The sequence below is a fragment of the Trichechus manatus genome, unplaced genomic scaffold (assembly GCF_000243295.1).
Source record: "Trichechus manatus latirostris isolate Lorelei unplaced genomic scaffold, TriManLat1.0 scaffold00006, whole genome shotgun sequence".
In the NCBI taxonomy this organism is placed as follows: Eukaryota; Metazoa; Chordata; class Mammalia; order Sirenia; family Trichechidae; genus Trichechus; species Trichechus manatus.
The window spans coordinates 10,328,960-10,351,656 of record NW_004443942.1 but is presented as its reverse complement, the minus strand read 5'-3'; the positions used below and the strand labels follow the sequence as shown (position 1 = coordinate 10,351,656).

The 22,697-nt window shown below is 39.7% G+C and overlaps 1 protein-coding gene across 1 annotated transcript; it reads left to right on the top strand.

The window, feature by feature from the left end:
• Positions 1–876: 876 nt before the first annotated feature.
• TPH1 (tryptophan hydroxylase 1) lies at positions 877–22,124 on the top strand. Its single transcript, XM_004369689.1, has 10 exons — positions 877–1,013; positions 6,156–6,339; positions 8,650–8,750; positions 11,175–11,242; positions 11,567–11,763; positions 14,558–14,693; positions 16,952–17,078; positions 18,957–19,052; positions 19,775–19,908; positions 21,504–22,124. Exons 1-10 carry the CDS (start codon positions 897–899, stop codon positions 21,676–21,678), a joined length of 1,335 nt encoding a protein of 444 aa, XP_004369746.1. The 5' UTR covers positions 877–896; the 3' UTR covers positions 21,679–22,124.
• The last annotated feature ends 573 nt before the right edge of the window (positions 22,125–22,697 follow it).

The following is a 22,697-nucleotide window of genomic DNA, read 5'->3' as shown; positions in this document are numbered from 1 at the left end:
GACATCTCCCCCGCCCAAAAAAGGGAGTGTCAGATGCAAAACCTTGCAGCATCACACCCAACTTCATCACCTCCATTCCAACACAAGGACTAAGCTTGTGTCCCGTTGCCGTCAGTGGATTCAGAATCATAGCAACCCTATAGGACAGTAGAACCTCCCACAGAGTTTCCAAGGCTGTAAGCCTTACGGAAGCAGAATGCCACATCTTTCTTCTGTGGAGTGGCTGGTGAGTTCAAACTGCCAACTTTTCTAGCAGCTGAGTGCTTAACCACTGCTCCACCAGGGCTCCTTAAGAGCTTGGGCACAAGGTTACAGTTGCAGAGACACAGGTCCTAGTAGATCAGATCCAGTGTGTAGTCCAGGTAAACTTAACCTTGACTCTGACAGTTTGATTTTCAGAGGTTTAAAATTAACTCCCCACTGATGTTGTACTCTAATTGGCTTGGGGGAAAAAGCATGAATAAGACAAGCATGAATAAAACAGTTGAAGAGCAATTCGAGGACCTGATATAATCAAGTTCTAAAACTGTGTAAGGGGTAGAACTTCATGGAGGAAGAGAGCTCAGTTCAGGCTACGATAGTCAGGGGAGCCTGCACGAAGCCAGTTGGCTTGAATCATGCCCTGAATGAAGGATTGGGTTATAAAAAAGAAAAGAGAACTATGTGTGTTGTATGCCTGTTACTTCTGGGCCCTATGCTAGGCAGCATTTCATCTTACTTTGGTCTCATAACAGTCTTACAAAACATGTCTGCATATCCTTGTTTTACAGATAAGGAAACTGAGGCCAGAAGAAGTTAATGTGTCCTTTAGTTACCAAATACTGTCTACACTGTACAGCTTATTTAGCCTTTTATATTTTCATACTTTAATTTTAGAGAAGCAAAACAAATTCATCATGATTGAAGACAATAAGGAGAACAGAGACCATTCCCTAGAAAGGGGAAGAGCAACTCTCATTTTTTCCTTGAAGAATGAAGTTGGAGGACTTATAAAAGCACTGAAAATCTTCCAGGTAAACACTTCCCATATTTCTGCATAAGACACCTAAACACGAGTCTCTAAAATTATATTTAAGATATAAGTTATTTAGCAATGGAGCACAGCAATTTGTTAAGAACTTAAAATATTACTTGATTCTAAAAATTGGGCAAAGGATAGAAACAATTTACAGAAGAGGAGCTACAAAAAGCTAATAAAGAAATGGAGGAGAAAAGATTGACTTCATAGGTTTCAAAGAAACAAATTTTAAGAAATCTGTGATACCGTTTGTCATATAGTAAAAGAGCAGAGATTATACGTTCCCTACCATTATTGCATCTGGTAGTCACATACACCTTTCTGTGTGAGGATCAATTGGTGCAACCATATGGGGAAACAATCTGGTGATATTATTACCCAAACCTGCTGCTGTAGAGTCGATTCCAACTCATATCAACCTTATAGGAGAGAGTAGAACTGCCCCATAGGTTTTCCAAGGCTGCCACATTTTTCTCTTAGAGAGCGGCTGGTGGATTCGAACTGCCAACCTTTTGGTTAGCAGATGAGTGCTTTAACCACTGCACCGTAGGGCTCCTTATGAACCTTAAAATGCTTATATGTTTTGACTCAGTATAAATCTATATTAAGGAAATAGGAGTCAGTCAGGCAAGTTTTTTTTTTTATTAATAGTAAGCATTTATTAAGTACCTGCTATGTACAAGATGGAAGCCCTGGCGGCGCAGTGGTTAAGTGTTTGGCTGCTAACAAAAAGGTTGGCAGTTTGACTTTACAAGCTGCTGCTTGGAAACCCTATGGGGCAGTTCTACTCTGTTCTACAGGATAACTATGAGTTGGAATTGACTCGACGGCGTGTATGTACCAGATGAGGGCGGTGGTGTTCAGTGGTTGAGTTCTTCCCCATACAGGAGACCCGTTTCAATTCCTCACCAATGTTCCTCAAGTGCAGCCTCTCCCCGTCTGTCAGTGGAGGCTTGCCAGTTGCTGTGATGCTGTTTCTGAACTATGATAGACTAGGAAGAGGGGTCTGGCCATCTATGTCTGAAAATTAGCCGTTGAAAACCCTATGGATCACAACAATCTGATCCAGTTGTGCATGGGGTTGCCATGAGTCAGGGTCCAGGTTTGTGCTAAGATAGGGGGTGGGTTAAATTATGCTACTAGAGTGACATTGTGGTTAGGGCTGTGGGCTCCAGATGCAGACCTCCTGCGTCCACATCCTGGCTTTGTCACATATTAGCCGGGTGATTGTGGACAAATTCATTAATCTTTTTGTGCTTCAGTTTTTACATCCATAAAATGAGGACCTTACCTACCGCATAGGGTTATTGTGAGGATTAGTAGAGGTAATATATGTAAAGTGCTTAGGATAGTACAAAGTGAATGATCGTAAATGTTAGCTATTTAAAAAACATCAAGTTTATGATCCATATGACATAGTAATATATAGCTATTTTAAAAGCATATTTTCAAAGAAATAAATTTTAACAGATTATATACTCAAATGGTCTAGAAGAGTTTGTGATGGAAAGCACTGGTTTTCCTACTCAACACAACATATCCTCAGTCCTGCTCTCTAGAGGCAGCCTCTTTTAACTATTTCTGTTCTTTAGTTCTTTTAGTGGTGAATTTTAAAAATCTTAATATTGCTCTTACATTTCTCTTTAAGTTATTTAAGTTATCAACTTCACACCACAATATTCATTTACTCCCTTCTAGGAATACTGATACTTATTGATAACACCTCCCTCCCTTTCCCCTCCTCCTCCCAAAATTCAATAATTATATTATTATTTTTAGCTATGCTATTGATTACCATTGGGTATTTAAATTATCTATATTTCTTCTTCCGTCAACTTTCTTTTTTATTTTTAATCAGAGAATACTTGTATGTGGTTAAAAAGTCAATCCAAACTGTAAAACTTATTAAAAAACAAAAATAAACAAATAACCGCCCCCCCCCCCAGCAATCCTTTTCTCCATCTCTCTTCATCCCCAAATTCCACTGAAGTTTTTTGTTAACTTTGGGTGCTGGGGATTGAATTAATCATACTTATTAGATTACATGTACACTATCATCATCATCATTGACCCATATAATCTCCTCTTGTTTTATTTAACTGTTCCCTTTCAGCTCTATTTCCCCCCGCCCCCACCGTAGACAGCTGCTCTAATACGTTTGATATGTACATCCATTTTTATGTATACTTGTAGAATATGTAGCGTTTTTGTATGTACATACCTTAGGAATTTATATAAATGTTATTGTAAGGACTGTTTTTTTTCCACTAAGCGGTATGTTTTTAAAACCTTCCCATGCTACCATGTGTACATCTCATTCATTCTAACTGCTGCACAGTGTTCTGGGGGTGCCACCACCCCATTTTACTTATCCTCACCCCGATAATGGACACCTAGATGCAACAACCATTTTGCAACTCTTTTTTCTAGCATTTACTTCCATATTTCTTAATAATATATTTATTCTGCTGCTGTTTCTCTCTTTTTTTTTTTCAATTGTAGATATTATCTATTGGCTTCCTACAATGGAAGTAAAGATTTAGCTTTCTTGACACAATCCCCTCAGTTTCCCTTCCCCCCATCCTCCAGAAGTAGTTGTGTCCAATTTTTGCCTATATTAGCCTTCAATATCTTCATTACTAAGTTTATGCAAATATTGTTCAAAGAAGAGCCATATGATCCACTATTTTGACTCTTTCTTGTTCAAGAAGATTACAACATAGTGTTTAAAAGCATGGACTATAGAGCTGGACAGCTGAGTTTGAATTCTAGCTCTGACCCTTATTAGCTGTGTGTGTGCCTTTGGGCAAACGGCTTAACTTCTCTGTGCCTTTGTTTCTTTCTGTAAATGGAAATATCTGATAGGGAATGTCTCATTTATTTCTCCAAATTTATCTGAATTTTCCTGGATTTTTTTACTATAAATTTTTTTCTGGATGAACTTTAAAATTATTTAGTTACATTTCCTCACCAAATTCCTCTGAGATTTTCATTTTGATAGCATTTAGTTTATAGATAAATTTAGGAAGAATTGATATTTTGATTCTTTCTCCCCAAAACATAGTTTAGCTCCATATTTATTCAAGTCATTTATGTCTTTAGTAGAGTTATTTTTTATGTGTCCTATACATTTCTTTAGAATTTTCTAGTTATTTTACAATTTTTATTGTTATTTTAAATAGAATCTTTACTTATATATTAATATACATATCACTATTTTAATCTGTTTTCTAAAATTATGTTTCTAATTGCAGGAAATGTTATGAATGAATTCTTGTAAAAATTAATAAGAAATAGATGAAAAGAAGTTCTCCTTTACTCCCAGTCAATCCCTGTATATTTTCTAACTGGCTGTCATTTATTGATTCTATGATAAAGTCTCTGTTCCAGGACAATCCCTGCTTACTCCAATTTCCCAATACCCACTAACACTCACCCTCCTTTCTTGTTGGCTCATTGATAATTCCTGTCTACCCCAACCCTCTCATTTTTTTTAAATGAAAAAAGTGTTGGGTGATTGGTCCTCATGTTTCACCAATGCCTTATCTCAACTACCCAAATTGTAAGAGAAGATACCCTCCTCCTCCCACGTGTTCACATGGGACCCACAGCTCAAATGGACACAGGAAGAGATGGGACGAGGCCATCTGGTGCAGCTGGTTGCTAGGTTTCTGGTTGAGGAGACTTGAGGTCTTAAACACTATGTTCATGCTGTTCATCTAAATGTATTAAATGCCTTTGTGCAAAGTAAACTTTTCTTTCTAAAGGAATAACTTTAATATCATGTCTCTGAAAACTAGCTTTTACTTGTGAGAATTTTCAAAAAGTTCTTTTTATTCAGGACACTTGGTATTTTGATTTGATTGGCAATCAATTCTGACAATCTGATGACCTCTAAAAAAAAAACTCTAGTGGATATTATTTTATTGGTTTCTGGAGGGTGTGATAATTTTTCCAGAGTTTTTTGAACAGTACCTAGTATTTAAGGGGAATTCTTTTGCTATTGGCTTCGCTAAAAATAGCCTTTTTTCCTTTTGGCTATTATGACAAGCATGAAATTGATTTCTTTTTTTAATTGTACTTTAGGTGAAGGTTTACAGAACAAACTAGCTTCTCATTAAACAGTTAGTACACATATTGTTTTATGACATTGATTAAAAACCCCACGACATGTCAACACTCTCCCTTCTCGACCTTGGGTTCCCTCTTACCAGCTTTTCTGTCCTCTCCTGCCTTCTAGTCCTTGCCCCTGGGGTGGTGTGCCCCTTTAGTCTCATTTTGTTTTGTGGGCCTGTCTAATCTTTGGCTAAAGGGTGAACCTCGGGAGTGACTTCATTACTGAGCTAAAAGGGTTTTCAAGGGCCATTCTCTCGGAGTTTCTCCAGTCTCTGCAGGCCAGTAAGTCTGGTCTTTTTTTGTGAGTTAGAATTTTGTTCTACATTTTTCCCCAGCTCTGTCCGGGGCCCTCTACTGTGATCCCTGTCAGAGCAGTCGGTGGTGGTAGCCGGGCACCATCTAGTTGTACTTGGACTCAGTCTGGTAGAGACCATGGTAGTTGTGGTCCATTAGTCCTTTGGACTAATCTTTCCCTTGTATCTTTAGTTTTCTTCGTTCTCCCTTGCTCCTGAAGGGGTGAGACCAGTGGAGTACCTTAGATGGCTGCTCACAGGCTTTTAAGACTCCAGATGCTACTCACCAAAATAGAATGTAGAATATTTTCTTTATAAACTATATTATGCCAGTTGAGCTAGATGTTCCCCAAGACCACAGTCCCCACAACCCCCAGGCCAGTAATTCAGTCCCTCAGGGAGTTTGGATGTGTCTATGGAGCTTCCATGACCTTGCCTTGTACAAGTTGTGCTGGCTTCCGCAGTAGGGAAATTGATTTTTTTTTAAAATATATTTTATTGTGTTTTTGGTGAAGGTTTACACAGAGTTTAGGTTTGCATTCAACAATTGCTACACAAGTTGTTCAGTGACATTGGTTACATTCTTCACAATGTGTGAATATTCTGATTATTTCCATTCTGTTGGTTCTGTTGTGAAATTGATTTTTCATGGTAATGAAATTAATCTGCTCAAAGACTACTAACATTTGAGGAAGTTACATACAATCTTCACTCTCTGCTTTACACAGGAGAAGCATGTGAACCTGTTACATATCGAGTCACGAAAATCAAAGAGAAGAAACTCAGAATTTGATATTTTTGTTGACTGTGATACCAACAGAGAACAATTGAATGATATATTTCATCTGTTGAAGTCTCATACTAATGTTCTCTCTGTGAATCCATCAGATAATTTTACTGTGAAGGAAGATGGTAAGTTTGAAAAGTGAAAATACTACTCATAAGATTAAGTACTTAAAAAAAAAAGTCTAAGTATCTAATGTGTCCAGTCTTATATTTATGTTGAAGGTATGGAAGTAAGAATAAAACACTGTCCACCCTTCAGCCAAAGATTAGACAGGCCCATAAACCAAAATGAGACTAAATGGGCACACCAGCCCAGGGGCAAGGATGAGAGGGCAGGAGGGGACAGGAAAGCTGGTAATGGGGAACCCAAGTTTGAAAAGGGGTGAATGTTGACATGTCGTGGGTTTGGCAACCAATGTCACCAAACAATATGTGTATTAATTGTTTAACGAGAAACTAGTTTGCTCTGTAAACCTACATCTAAAGTACAATTTAAAGAATCATAAAACACTGTCTTTTACTTACAGTCAGGTAGGGAAGGGAACACAAAATATAATTGCTCAAAATACTGAAGAAAAATTATAAACCAATATTTGATCAAGTGCAAGAGGGGTGAGAAAGAAACCTTGAGTATGAAAAAGACTTCAGAATCATTAGCAATCAATTTTTCTTTCTCTATTTCCAAATTGTCATCCATTTCTTCATTTTATAAAATCTCCATTTTGCAATTCCTAAACATGTAATAACTCTCACCGAGCTTATCATAGTTATTTACATCTAGCAGATATTAAGGGAAATATTTGAATTTGTTAAGAATGTTGACAGTTGCTGACAACCATAATGTGAAATACACTATGTACAGCATTCCTCTCTGTCCCCCACCAAAAGCAAATGAAAAGCAATAAAGCCTTCTAAGTTTTCAGATACTCAGATAGCAAAGACATAGGCTAAGATCTTCCATTTGTGAAAAATTTTTGTAGTTTAGTTGGGGGCGAAAAACAAGTGGATAATTCAACCATATTTTATATATGGTACTCAATTTAAAATAATTCCTTCAGATTATATCACAATATTTGCACTGATATTCATCTGCCATGTATTCATATGGCTGTACCAGTTATTAAAATATTGATACACTTCTATTCTGGTTAGCAGATAGCTGTTTCCCCAAGTCCCCTGAATGCTCCCCACAATGCCTGAAGTCCCCCCTCCCCACTGTTGTGCCAGGTCCTCTCCTAGGAGTCCCATGTCCACAATAAGCAACTAAAGGCAAAGAAGGAGCCTAGGACTCTGCTTGTGTCTATTTTTAAGTGTTTCATGCCCCTGTTGTATTTGTTGTTAAATCTCTTGAACGTCACTCTTGGATATATTAGAAAGAGTGTTAGATTGGACATGAAGATTGGATTTTAATCCTCCCTCTTCCATTAGAAATGAATTACCTTGGGTCAATTATTTTACCTCCGTGGACTTTGGCTACTTCATTATTAAAATGAGGAGTTTGGATAGATGGTTCAGTTGATATTTAAGGAACACCAACTTGTGTCAGATATTTCTGCTAAGAAATGAGAATACAAAAATACGTATAATCCTTTCCCTAGTTTCCAGTCTTGCAAGTCAGATAGATATACAAGTAGATATATTAAAAGACCAGTAAAAGCCTTTAGAGAGTTAGAAACATAGTGTCTTGGGAACTCAGAAGACAGAGAATTGGCTCACCTAGAGGGTCAGGGAGGGCTTTGCCAAATAAGGAGGTCTCGTTTGATTTGGGTCTTGAAGAGTGAGAAGAATATTCTCAGGAAAACAGAAGACTAAAGTGAGGCAGGGATGGGTTTTCCAGACAGAACAACAAGAACAACAAAAAACCCAAACCTTTGCCATTGATTGAGTCAATCCTGACTCATGGTGTTACAGAGTAGAACTGCTCCATAGGGCTTTCTTAGCTGTAATCTTTATGGAAACAGATAGCCAGGCCTTTCTTCAGTGGTGCTGCTGGGTGAATTACAACTGCCAACCTTTAGGTTAGTAGTTGAGTGCAAACTGTCTGTGCCAACAGCATATGCAAAAACCCAGAGTCTTATGAAGACTTATATGTCTGAGGAGTGGTGAGACGATCTAGGTGGCAGAGACACAAATGACCTCTAAGATCCTTTCAGCAACAAAAATAAGCAAACGTTCGAAGTTCTTATTAAATTTGCACCTTGGTCTGTAAATAGAGTTGTACATCCTTATTCCTTCTTTTAGAATAACTAAATGCATGACTTAAAAATTTTGGGGGGAACTTTTGCTCTGGTACTAAAATACAGCATTTCCCCCAACACTTTGAAAATCAACCTAACTCAAAAAATCTCATCCAAATACATTTAAGTCTTTCTTAATTTCTTACTGCATTATTTAAGGTTGTCTCTTCAACTTTAAGTGGTTTTTGTATTTTTGCAGGTATGGAAACTGTTCCTTGGTTTCCAAAGAAGATTTCTGACCTTGACTACTGTGCCAATAGAGTTCTGATGTATGGATCTGAACTAGATGCGGACCATCCTGTAAATATTTCTAATAAATATTTTCATAAAAAGAATTTAAAGCAAAACTAAAAATTAAGGGCAATTTAATTCTGAGAAAATGCTTATTCTAGACTAAATGGGATCCTGTCTTAATGCTGATTTCAGGAAGCATTACCGAAAAAAACAAACCCGTAGCCATCGAGTCGGTTCCAATCCATATTGACCCTGTAGGACAGAGTAGAACTGCCCAATAGGGTTTCCAAGGAGCAATTGGTAGACTCAATAGAATATTATTTGGCCATTAAGAGAAATGTAGCCCTGGTGGCACAGTGGTTAAGAGCTTGGCTGCTAACTGCCTACTGACCAAGAGGTCGGCATGTCGATTCCATCAGCCGCTCCTTGGACACCCTATGGGACAATTCTACTCTGTCCTATAGGGTTGCTATGAGTCATAATCAACTCGACGGCGATGGGTTTTATTAAAAGAAATGAGGTATCAATACATGCTTAATCACGAATGAACCTTGAACATTATGATAAATGAAAGAAGCCAGTCACAAAAGTCCACATATTATATGGTTTCTTTTATATGAAATGTCCAAAATAGGCAAATCCATAGAAACAGAAAGTAGATTACTGGTTACTAGGGGCAGAGGGAGTCCCTGGGTGGTGCAAACAGTTAATGCACTTGTCCACTAACCAAAAGGTTAGAGGTTCGAGTCTACTCAGAGGTGCCTCGGAAGAAAGGTCTGGCGAGCTACTTCCAAAAAGAGAACCATTGAAAACCCTATGGAGCACAGTTCTACTCTGACACGCATGGGGTTGTCAAGAGTCAGAATTGACTCAATGACAACAACTGGTGAGTGAAGGGGATGAGGGGGGTGAGGGCAAAAGGGGAGTGTCTGCTATGGGTGTAGTGGTTCTTTTTGGGGTGATGAAAATGTTATAGTGGTAATGGCGGGACCACTCTGTGAATATATTAAGATCTATTAAATTACACACTTTAAAGAGGTGATTTTATGGTATGTGAATTATATTCCAATAAAGCTGTTACTTTTTGTAAGTCACCAATGGCTTCCCATTACTCAAAAGCTAAAATCCAAGCTCCTTAACAGAGCCTTAATTAACAGGGCCCTAACTAGTAGTTCTCAAGGGAGCCCTGGTGGTGCAGTGGTTAAAATGCTCGGCTGCTAACTGAAAGGTCAGTGGTTTGAACCCACCAGCCGCTCCACGGGAGAAAGATGTGGCAGTGGCTTCCTTAAAAGATTTAACAGTCTTGGAAACCCTATGATGCAGTTCTACTCTGTCTTACAGGGTCGATATGAGTTGGAATTGACTCGATGGCAGTGGGTTTGGTTTGGTTTGGCTGTGGAACTAGTTCTTGACCTGCTCCACCTCAGTCTCCAAGCTCCAGCAACATTTGTTTGTATTTTCTTAGGCACTATGTGTGGCTTCTCATCTCTGTGCTATTGTTTGTTCTGTCATCTCTATCCTCCACCCTGCTGTCTCCACTCCTCTTAGCTCAGGGATCGTCTTTGGGAAGGCTTTCAGAGACCCACTATCCTCTTTCACATACACTGGATTATGAGTTTCTCCTTTGAGTTCCCACGGCATTCATGCGTATTGCTAATAAGCACTTACCAGATAGTCTTCTAATTATCAGTTAATGTTAACTCCTAGAAGTCCCAGATTGTGTCTTGTTCATATGACAGAGTAGAACTGTCCCATAAGGTTCCCTAGGCTGTAATGTTTAATACAGCAGATCGACAAGTCTTTTCTCCCGAGGAACCGCTGGGTGGGTTGAAACCACCAACCCTTCAGTTAGCAGTGAAGCGTTTAACTATTGTGCCACCAGGGCTCCTTAGGTAGGGGCTCATGAATCAGTGTTAAAGGCAAGAGTCTTATGTTCCCCTTTTAGGTGTCCTTTCTTTTTCCTCTATTATTTGCATTATTGGCTGTTTCTGCCTGAATTTTGCTTTTTAACTCCTTGTTTTATCTATTTTTTCTCAAATATTTTTCATAGGTATAAATTTCTAAAGTTCCTAATTTGTGTTTTTTATGATCTGTAATTGCTTGTGCAAATAATGAATATGTTTGCATTTTGTGATGAAATCTAAGGCTAGGTATAGTTAAATCACTATTTCAATTATTATTAATCACAGGAAAATATAACTAAAAATGAAGTAGTCAAATGATTAAGAAAAAGCAAAAAACAAACTCACCTGTGGAAAAGAGCCATGTATTTAACTAGGGTGGCGTTTTTCTTATTCCTCAAACTGTTTCATCTTTGTAGTCACTGTAGTGACTTTAGAATAAAAAGGTTCTAAAGTTCTAAACAGTGTTTGCTCATAGTAACAACTATGTAGCCCTTTAATAAGCTCAAGTATTAATGCAATGTTTCCTAAATAACATTTTCAAGTATTTTTTAATATGAATGTTTAAAAACTTATCTTTGATTTTCAGGGCTTCAAAGACAATGCCTACCGTAAAAGACGAAAGTATTTTGCAGACTTGGCTATGAAATATAAACAGTAAGTACATTATAAAGATAATTTATCAAACTTTGAGATAATGGAATAAACAACTAGAGTAAATTGTGCACATTTACCCATTGTCTTCGAGTCGATTCCGACTCATAGCAGCCCTGTAGGACAGAATAGAACCGCCCCATAGGGTTTCCAAGGAGTGCCCGGTGGATTTGAACTGCCGACTTTTTGGTTAGCAGCCATAGCGTTTAACTACCATGCCACCAGGGCAGGGTTTCCTATGTGCACATTTATTAAATGGAATATAAAATAAGTGTTACTGTGTAGTGAATGCTAATTCAAAATAACTCCTTCCCTTTATCTCATTAGTGGGGACCCGATTCCTAGGGTTGAATTCACAGAAGAGGAGATTAAGACCTGGGGAACCGTGTTCCAAGAGCTCAACAAACTCTACCCAACCCATGCTTGCAGAGAGCATCTCAAAAACTTACCTTTGCTTTCTAAATATTGTGGATATCGGGAAGATAATATCCCACAATTGGAAGATGTCTCAAACTTTTTAAAAGGTAATAAGCTAATTAATTTTTTTAAAATTGTGCTTTAAGTGAAGTTTACAGTTCAAGTCAGTTTCTCATACAAAAATTTATATACACCTTGCTATGTGACCCTAGTTGCTCTCCCTATAACGTGACAGCACGCTCCTCCTTTCCACCCCAGACCTCCCGTGTCCATTCAACCAGCTCCTGACCCTCTCTGCCTTCTTATCTCGCCTCTGGACAGGAGCTTCCCATTTAGTCTCATGTATCTACTTGAGCTAAGAAGCACTCTCTTCATGAGTGTCATTTTATGTCCCATAGTCCAGTCTAATCTTTGTCTGAAAAGTTGACTTCGAGACTGGTTTCAGTTCTGGGCTAACGGAGAGTCTGGGGGCCATGTCTTCCAGGGTCACTCCGGTCTCAGTCAGACCATTAATCTGGTCTTTTTACTAGAATTTGAGTTCTGCACCCCACTTTTCTCCTGCTCTGTCAGGGACTCTCTGTTGTATTCCCTGGCAGGGCGGTCTTTGGTGGTAGCCAGGCACCATCTAGTTATTCTGGTCTCAGGCTGATAGAGTCTCTGGTTTATGTGGCCCATTCTGTCTCTTGGGCTAATATTTTCCATGTGTCTTTGGTATTCTTCATCCTCCTTTGCTCCAGGTAGGTTGGGACCAATTGATGTATCTTAGATGGCTGCTCGCTAGCAATAAGCTAATTAATGTTTTTTAAGGTGGAATGTTGAATTCTGTTTTGATCATGATAGCATTTTTAATAGAGAAATAGAGTTCAGTATATGGGAGGTCAGAATTTTCCTGTACTCTGTCCTGGAATATTGGGTCAGGTATTGGGCACCATATTTGAAGAGGGACAATGATAACTGGGAGCAAGTTTAGAAGAAAGTGAGCAGAGTTATAAGGGGATTTGAAAATGTGTCATACAAGTAAAATTTGAAGGACTTTTGAAATTTGAAAGGTGTTTAACCTGGAGATTTGGGAGACATTAGAGCTTTATTTAGGAACCCTCGTGACACAGTGATTAAAGTGATCAACTGCTAACCAAAAGGTTGGTGGTTCGAACCCACCAGCTGCTCCACAGGAGAAAGATGTGGCAGTCTGCTTCTGTAAAGATGAAAAAAACAAAACCAAACCCGATGTGTCGAGTTGATTCCAACTCATAGTGACCCTACAGGACAAAGTAGAACTGCCCCTTAGGGTTTCCAGGGAACAGCTGGTGGTTCGAATGCCAACCTTTTGGTTACCAGCCAAGCTCTTAACCGTTATGCCATCAGGGCTCCCCAATAAAGATTACAGCCTTGGAAACCCTATGGGGCAGTTCTACTGTGTCCTATAAGGTTGCTGTTAGTTGGAATTGACTCCATGGCAACGGGTTGGTTTGTTTTTGTGTAGCTTTATTTAAATATTTGAAAGTCTATCTTATGTAATAGAGAGATTACTATGTGGCCCTAAAGTAAAGGACTACTGGGTTGAAACTGAAGCTTTTGTCTCAGAATGGAGACCTTACCAAAAGAGCCATTTGTAAATAAGGAGACCTGGGCACTCATCCTACTTTTATCATTTACTGTGTGGCCTTGAGAACATTACTGAGTGTCATGGATTGAATTATGTCCGTCCGTCCCCCCGCCCCCCAAATGTGTATATCAATTTAGCTGGGCCATGATTCCCAGTATTGTGTGGTTGTCCTCCATTTTGTGATATTAATTTTATGTTAAAGAGGATTAGGGTGGGATTGTAACACCCTTACTAAGGTCACATCCCTAATCCAATGTGAAAGGAGTTTCTCTAAGGTGTGGCCTGCACCACCTTTTATCTTACAAGAGATAAAAGGAAAGGGAAGTTAGCAGAGAGGGGAGACCTCATACCATCAAGAAAGCAGCACCTGGAGCAGAGCACTTCCTTTGGACCTGAGGTTCCGGCGCAGAGAAGGTCCTAGTCCAGGAAAAGACTGATGATGACGAGGACATTCCTCCAGAGCCCATAGAGAGAGAAAGCCTTCCCCTGGAGCTTACACCCTGAATTTGGACTTCTAGCCTACTAAACTGTGAGAAAATAAATTTCTCTTTGTTAAAGCCATTCACTTGTGGTGTTTCTGTTATAGCAGCACTAGATAACTAAGACACTGAGTCTCTGGGCCTCAGTTTTATAGTTGTCACATTGAGGAAAATAATTCTGACTCATGTTGTAAACATGAAAGGAGATGTGGTATGTGTCTTAGTTTCCTAGGGCTGCCATGACAAAATACCAGAAAATGGATGGCTTCAAAGAACAGAAATTTATTTTCTCACAGTTCTGGAGGCAGGAAGTCCAAATCAGGATATTGACCATGTCGATTCCTTCTGAGGGCTTTGGGACAGGAACTGTTGCATGCCTCTCTCCTAGGCTGCTGACAATCCTTGGTGTTCCTTAGCTGTTCCTTTCTCATCACATGATATCTGTCTTTCCCCTGTGTGTGTCTCTTCCTATTTTAAGACACCATACAGGAGGTATTAGGACCCACCCTTCTCCTGTATGATGACATTAACTTAGCTGATAACATCTGCAAAGAAATACTGTATTTCCCCAAACAAGGTCACATTCATTGGTACAGTGGTTAGAACTTCAACATATCTTTTTTGGGGGACACAATTCAATCCATAATAATATGTAAAAGGTATAACTTATTGCCTGGCCCATGGTAAGTGCTTATTAAATATTAGTTCCCCTTAGTACATGTCTTATAAATTTTAGTTTCCAGTCCTCCCCCAAAGAGTCACTTGGTGTCACTAGCAGAATTAAATTTTCCTTACACTTTCTCCTTTGCTTTGCAGAGCGCACAGGTTTTTCCATCCGTCCCGTGGCTGGCTACCTATCACCAAGAGATTTCCTATCAGGTTTAGCCTTTCGAGTTTTTCACTGCACTCAGTATGTGAGACACAGTTCAGATCCCCTCTACACCCCAGAGCCGTAAGTATTTCTACTTCAGCTGCTCATTCATCAAATAGTCATGTATAATAACGGTACCTAGCCCCATGGAGTTTTTGTGAGGGTTAAATGAATTAGCACATGTATAGCATTTAGAGCAGTGCCTGGCACACATAGTATATGCTCTGTGTTCTATAAATGTTATCCGGTTGCCGTGAAGTCGTTCTGACTCATGGTGATCCCACGTATGTCAGAGTAGAACTGTGCTTCATAGGATTTTCAGTGACTGATTTTTCCAGAGTATTTCTCCAGGACTTTCTTCTGAGGAGCCTCTGAGTAGACTTGACCTGTCAGCCTTTCTGTTAGCAGTCGAGTGTGCTAAATTAAACATTTGCACCACTCAGAGTTATTATTATTAATTGACAACTTATTAGGTGCCAGGTGCTGTTCTAGGCATAGGAGATGTAACTCTGAAAAAAAAAATCCTGCCCTCATGGGGCTACATTCCTGTAAAAATGGCCTGGGAGTGGCATCTGACCTCCTCTAGCTTCACAAGGGGAAAGGAGAATGAAGCTCAACAGCCCAAGGCTGATTCCTATGAGGCAGGGGTCGTACATACCTCCTTTCTCTGCCATCTTTACCAGTTCCAACACCAGCTGTCCCTCTCACAGGACTCTTTACTTCTCTGCCGGGTTTGATAATTCACTGCAGGAGCCACACAGAACTCTCAGACCATACTCACAATTATGGGGTTTATTTATTAGAGAAGTATAAGGTTACAATTCAGGCTCAGGAATACTCAAAGATACAGTTCTTCCATCAGGACAGCTTATTCCCAGCCATGCTCGCAGGCACACCTCTCCTTGGCCCTCAGTCTCTGCCCAAAGGCACTCAGCTTTCTTGCTTCATGGGCCAGGAAGCCCACTGTGCTGTGTCCTGTGGGTCTCTCCTGCAGGTTTCTCCTTCCTTGGTGGTGATGGACTCTTCTCTTTCCCGCCTCTAGGGTGGCTCATTTCAAGCCCAGTGGGATGGCAAAATTAACCAATCCCCTTGGTGGGCCACAATTACCTTATCACACAGTCCCACCCAATCAACCTGGGTGGAAGGTACAAGACCATGGCTAGAAAGGCCACACAAAAAGCAATCCATTACACTAGAATTCCACTGGGGGATACTTATTTATTAACAAACAAGTGTTATGGATTGAATTGTGTCCCCCCAAAAAATATGTGTGAACTTGACTAGTCCATGATTCCCAATATTCTGTGATGGTCCACTATTTTGTCATCTGATGTGATTTTCCTATGTGTTGTAAATCCTACGTCTATGATGTTAATGGGGTGGGATTAGCAGCAGTTATGTTAATGAGGTAGGACTCAATCTACAAGATTAGGTTGTGTCTTAAACCAATCTCTTTTGAGATATAAAAGAGAGAAGTGAGCAGAGAGACAGGGGTACCTCATACCAAAAAAAAAAGAAAACCCATTGCTGTCAAGCAGATTCCGACTCATAGCAACCCTATAGGACCGAGAAGAACTGCCCCACAGAGTTTCCAAGGAGCACCTGGTGGACTCAAACTGTTGACCTTTTGGTTGGCAGCTATAGCATTTAACCACTATGCCACCAGGGTTTCCTGATACTACCAAGAAACTACTGCCAGGAGCAGAGTGCTTCTTTTGGACCTGGCGTCCCTGCACTGAGAAGCTCCTACTCCAGGGAAGGATTGATGACAAGGGTCTTCCTCCACAGCCGACAGAGAGAGAAAGCCTTTCCCTGACGTTAACATGAATTTGGACTTCTAGCCTACTAGACTGTGAGAAAATAAATTTCTCTTTGTTAAAGCCATCCTCTTGTGATATTTCAGTTATAGCAGCACTAGATAACTAAGACAACAAGTAAGTATATATAATACGTCAGATGATAATGAGTGTCATGGAAAAAAACAAAGCAGGGAAAGGGATGGCAATGTGTGTGGGATATTGCTAGTTTGAAAAGAATGATCAGGGGAGGCCTTGCTGAGAAGGTGACATTTGAGCAGAGACCTGGTTCCTATGGGAAGGAGTCATGTGATGTCTGATTTACATTTGTATGTGTATGTCTGTAAGTGCCAAAGGTCTTGAACCCAAATCATTTCTTTGTTTGATTAACATTTTTTGTGGCCCACTACCAAAGTCATACCACCTAATCAAACTGAATAAAAGTAAGACCAGATTTTGATTTTTTAAAATTCAGAATTGAATGATTTGTTTATGCATTTGTGTTAGGCATCACAGTATGATAAACTTGTACCTCTTTTTCAGAGATACCTGCCATGAACTCTTAGGTCATGTTCCACTATTGGCTGAACCTAGTTTTGCTCAATTCTCCCAAGAAATTGGCCTGGCATCCCTTGGTGCTTCAGAGGAGGCTGTTCAAAAACTGGCAACGGTATAAATCTGGAAACAGTTGCTTAGATCAATAATTCTCGACTGGGGTGGAGTGTGTGAGCATGTGTGATGTAGTTTAAAAGTACATATTCAAGATGACCATTAAAAATTTTGTATTTTATTATAATATTTAATTAAAAAACATTAAAGGAGGATATAAAACTTTAAAGTTTATCAAAAAGAGACATGAACTTTTTAAAAAAGGCAGAGAAAAACTAGATTGTAATAATGTTAATAATTCGTGTAGCTCCTATTTTCCAACGTAAATGATGGGGCTGCTGAAAAATTTTTTTGTGCACCGAGTGCAAGACACTATGCTGGTGATCCGAAGATGGGTAAGTTCTGGTTTCTGCCTTCAAGGGGCTTACACACCACTTAGGAGACAGTTATGTTAGAAGGAGATAAAGGCTGTAAGAGAAGTCTGGGCCAAGTGCTCTGGGAAGGACTGCTAGGGGAAGGTTTCATGGAAGAGGGGAATCTGGACTAGTGCTTGGAAGTGGAGTCATGTTTTCATGTGCCAAGAAAGGAAGGAAGGGCATCTCAGGATGAGGACATGCAAGGGAGGACTAGAAGGTGCTTGATGTATCTGAGGGAACAGTGAGAAGCTGGAGCAGAGTGTGAGGGTGGGGGAGGCAGTGTGAAATAAGGCCAGATGGTTTGGAACAATGCTTTTCAAATTGTGGTTTGGGGACCCCTGGCATCCCTGAGACCCTCTCACGGGGTACACAAGGTCATAACTATCCATTGGTAAAAGATCCAATCAAAGTGCAAGATAAACCAAAAACCCAGTTGCTGTTGAGTCAATTCTGACTCATAGTGACCCTATAGGACAGAGTAAAACTGCCCCATAGGGCTTCCAAGGCTATAAATCTTTACAGAAGCAGACTCCCAAGTCTTTCTCCTGGGGAGTGGCTGGTAGGTTTGAACTGCCAACCTTCTGGTTAGCAGCTGAGCGCTTACCCTGCACTTAATCCTGCGCCACCGGGATTAGTGGATTTTAATGTAACAGAGTTCATTGATCTGGTTTCAGATTCCACATTGCAACTGAACTTTAAGAAACTAGCACTTGTCAAGTTTTGATGTAGTGTTCAAGAATATCCACAATTATCTTCGAAGGCTATTAAAGTACTCCTCCCTTTTCCAACTACGTATCTGTATAAGGCTGAATTTTCTTTATATGCTTTAACCAAAACAACATATTACAGCAGGCTAAATATAGAAGCAGATACGAAAATCCGTCTGTCTTCTGTTAAGCCAGATATTAAAGAGATTTGTAATGTTAAAAGACAATGCTACTTTTCTCACTATTTTTTTTTGTTTTCGAAAATTTTACTCTTTTTCATTAAAATGTTATTTATGCTACTATGTAATGTTTTCATTATTGTTACTTTAATGGTAGTTAGCAAAAATTTTCTCAGCTTTAATTTCTAATATGGTAAATATGGGGCCTTGGTGGCACAGTGATTAAGAGCTATGGCTGCTAACCAAAAGGTTGGCAGTTTGAATCCACCAGCTCCTCCTTGGAAACCCTATGAGGCAGTTCTACTCTGTCCTGTAAGGTTGCTATGAGTTGGAATCAACTCAACAGCGAAGGTTTTTTTTTTTTTTTTTAAATGGTAAACATACCTAAATATAACCCACATAAGCGAAAGCTGTTTGGGGTCCTCAGTAATTAAGAGTGTGAAGGAGCCTTGGGAACAAAAGTTTGGGAACCATTGTTTTAGAATGAAGCCAGATTGTGGAGAGACTTGTGAACCAGGGTGGGTGGGGATCTTGGACTTTATTCTCGGGTTCTTTGGGTCAGTGACTAAGAGTTGTTGTAGTTTATTTTAAATTGTGTTGTTCAGGATGTGAAAGTAATATTGATGTTCTTTTGCAGTGCTACTTCTTCACTGTGGAGTTCGGTCTATGTAAACAAGATGGGCAGCTAAGAGTCTTTGGCGCTGGCTTGCTTTCTTCTATCAGTGAACTCAAAGTAAGAATTGTAAATCTTTGCACATAACCAGATTTGCCTAACATAACTGGTATAATCTAGAGTACTTCTTGGACTTGAACAAGAACGTACTATAGAAAATATACTGGGTGGCAATAAACATGATTTAAAAGACATTTTTCTCTGTGTATTTCCCAAGTTTTCTGATCATACACATACACATACACACACACATCTTTTATAATAAAAAAGTGTTTACAAAGTATTGCCGTTTCCTTACCGCTGATGGTATGCTAGAAATAACTTCTATAATTTCTAGAGAATTATTTGAGATTTATTATTTATCCAGTGAATGAATTAACTTAGGTTTGTTGACTGACTGATGTGTGCTAAACACTGTCCAAGATTCTGTCTTGCACTTAAGGAACCAACTACCTGGTAGTGGGTATAAGTCATGTATATGCCGATGCAGGGTAGAAAGTAGGTGCCATAGTACAGAAATCAATAGTGTGCTTTGGAATTTGGAGCCATAGAGAGACCTGGGTGCCTCCTAGATGGAGTGGAGTTTGAACAAAGCCATGAAGATGATCTTGGGGCGTTTATGGGGAACAGCAAGCCAATTGTAGATTGGGGCCCTTTCACTGGTAACACATTCAGAGTTACTTCCTCTTAATTCGAACCGTGCTGATTCTGGTAGTTGTGTGTAGAACGTGATTTATGAAAATAGATTGTATTATTTGATTCACTGACTCTTTGTCCTCTAGCATGCACTTTCTGGACATGCCAAAGTAAAGCCCTTTGATCCTAAGATTACCTGCAAACAGGAGTGTCTCATCACAACTTTCCAGGATGTCTACTTTGTATCAGAAAGTTTTGAAGATGCAAAGGAGAAGATGAGGTAAAGCATATCTTTTTCGTGCCTTCATTTTCCTCTGCAAAAGATAGGTCCAATGATGATAGCAAGCCATGGGAGTAAGCACCACTAGGAGCCTTCTGCCCTTAACACATCTCCCTTTCACAACAAAAATTTAGGGTATCTTCTGTAAAATGATGTGGGGTAGTTACAAGTATGAATCAGGTACAGATCGTTGAGAATTTGGTTTCCTCCCATTCCTTCCCACCAGAGAATTTATGGTCCAATAGAAAAAATAAAATGTACACAAATTACTGTGTAACAATTTGTTGTTACAAATTGACAGAAAGAAACAAAGTGATGAGAGCCTTAGAGAGACCTAGATGAAACCCTGTTCTGCATTTTAATCAGGAACAATTGGTTCCAACTGGTAGCACAGGGAACTCTTAATGGCACTTGGGAAGGCCTCGAAGGATATATAAGATTTATATATGTTAAGTTTTAGGCTGAGAGACAGCATAAAAAAAGGTAAGGAGGTGGGAAAATATAGGGCATATGTGTGAAGCAATCAAAGCAATGCCTTAACTATTAATCAGCTAAGTGTGTGGTTAAGAAAGGAGGATATTGGAGGCAGAGAGACTAGGAAATTCTTCTAGTATCTCAGGTGAGAAATAAAAGTCTGAACTAAGATAGAGGTAGTAGGAAAGTAGAGGACTATGGGAGCAAGTCAACAAAACAACATTTGGGGAAAGGAATCATGAGGTCACACTGTGAAGGTGGGGATAGATATGGGTTGAAGACACACGCCTTGTCTTCTAGGGACTTACTGTTAGTCAGGGGAGTTAGGGCATGCCTAGAACCAGATAATAACACCAGCAGGACTTCCTCTAGAACATATGGCAAGTTCGTGCAAATTAGAAAAAGGCTTCCCTCTGGGTAGACAAAGTGGGTTGCTAGCTGGATTTCACCCCCTACTGATGTACAATTGTCCTCAGCTGCACAGTTGTCCCTGGGATCCTTGAACATAATTGTCCCTGAGAGATGCCAAATGAGAGGTTCAAATGTTGGCTTGATAAATGAGGTAAAACCTTAGATAATGCTTGAAGAAGGGGTAAAGCTTCTATCTTTGAGAGAAGGCTAGAGGAAAACATTCCAAGCAGAAAGAATACACGTGTTTAGGAGGCAGGACTGTTCCTGACCTGTTTCAGGGGTGTGTGTGTGTGTGTGTGTGTGTGTGTGTGTGTGTGTGTGTGTGTGTGTGTGTGTGGTGTGTGTGTGTGTAGCTGTAATTATGTAAATCACAATGGAAGGATCTGTTACTATGTGGTCAAATATTGTCATTGCCTCCTTACTCTAGTCAAGAGAGGTATAGAGTAATAAATCATTAATAAGGCCACCCACGTGATCTTTCCCTAGTAATGTAGGGGCAGATGTATCCATGGCTACTTTAGGTTTTCTACCCATGCAGGATTCCATGGGCGTCTGTACATGAAGTATGGGACAGTAGATAAGATTGGGTACATATACATCTAATGAAGAGCTGTCTTTTGCTTAGTGTGCCTAGTGGGGTTGCTGTTGTTTATTTGGTTTTCATCATTTTTGCTAGACATTGATTGTCTCTTATTTGCTTTCTTAAACAGAGAGTTTACCAAAACAATTAAGCGTCCATTTGGAGTGAAGTATAATCCATACACACGTAGTGTTCAGATCTTGAAAGATACCAAGAGCATAACCAGCGCTGTGAATGAGCTTCGGCATGATCTCGATGTTGTCAGTGACTCCCTTGCTAAGATCAGCAGGCAGCCAAGTATCTGATGGTCACCAGTCCTGATCCAGAAGGCATTTGAACATCATTTTCAGAGGCCTGTGGGCCAACTCTTCCTTTTCCTAAAGACGTGATGGTGGAATAGACAGGAGGGACACAGCTTCTCGCCAAACAATATTCTGTAATCCCATTCTTTAATGGATCACTAGTCTTTGAAAATTTGCACCTAGATACTCTAACCACCACCCATTTCTTTTTTTGGTAACAGTTTTACTGAGATATAACTCGCATACCATACAATTCACAGATCACACATTTCTTATAGAGAAGCTGCTTGACCTGATGGATAGATCTAGTCCCAGTCTGATTATATTTCCCCCAATCTTACTTAAGTAAAATGACGTTTGTGATCACTTAGAATACCTTAGTGGGTATTATAGAACTGACAAATATTGATACCTGAAATCCCCTTAGTTCTAAAGTATCTGTTCCTTATGACTGAGTTTGTTCCAAGCTCAATCACATTCATATGCCTCGATTTATTAGGAGACCAGCTGTCTCTGTTGCTAGTAGGCCTTTGCACATGAAATATACTCAGTGAAGAGCAAGTTTCATGTGTAGTGTATTATGGGGAAATAGGAGTAGCTAAGGCTGGAAAGGCTGATTGGGGCATAATCCTTAAGACCAGGCTAAGAATTTGGGACACTATTTTGTAGGCACTAGGGAGCCTGTTGTCAAGTGACCATCCTCCTTGAAACTGTCTTTCCTTTCTATGGCACATCATGATGTTGGTTTTGTTAATTATCTGTCCTAATCATTGGGCCAAATAAAACTTGGTGCAAGACCCTGTACTTGAGCATGCAGTCCCAGGGGCTGTGGTTTGATTGTCCTCGTGTTATTCAAAGGGAGAGTTCAAATTGAGACAGCAGAGAGCAGCACAAAGTTAAAGTTGGAAAAGCAGTGTTGAGCACTTCACTTCCAAGATATAAGGCTAGACTATAACTGGGAAGGCAAGTAATGAGGGTAGAGGGTGGGGGAAAGGAGAGCAAATGGAATGTAAGAAAGGTTT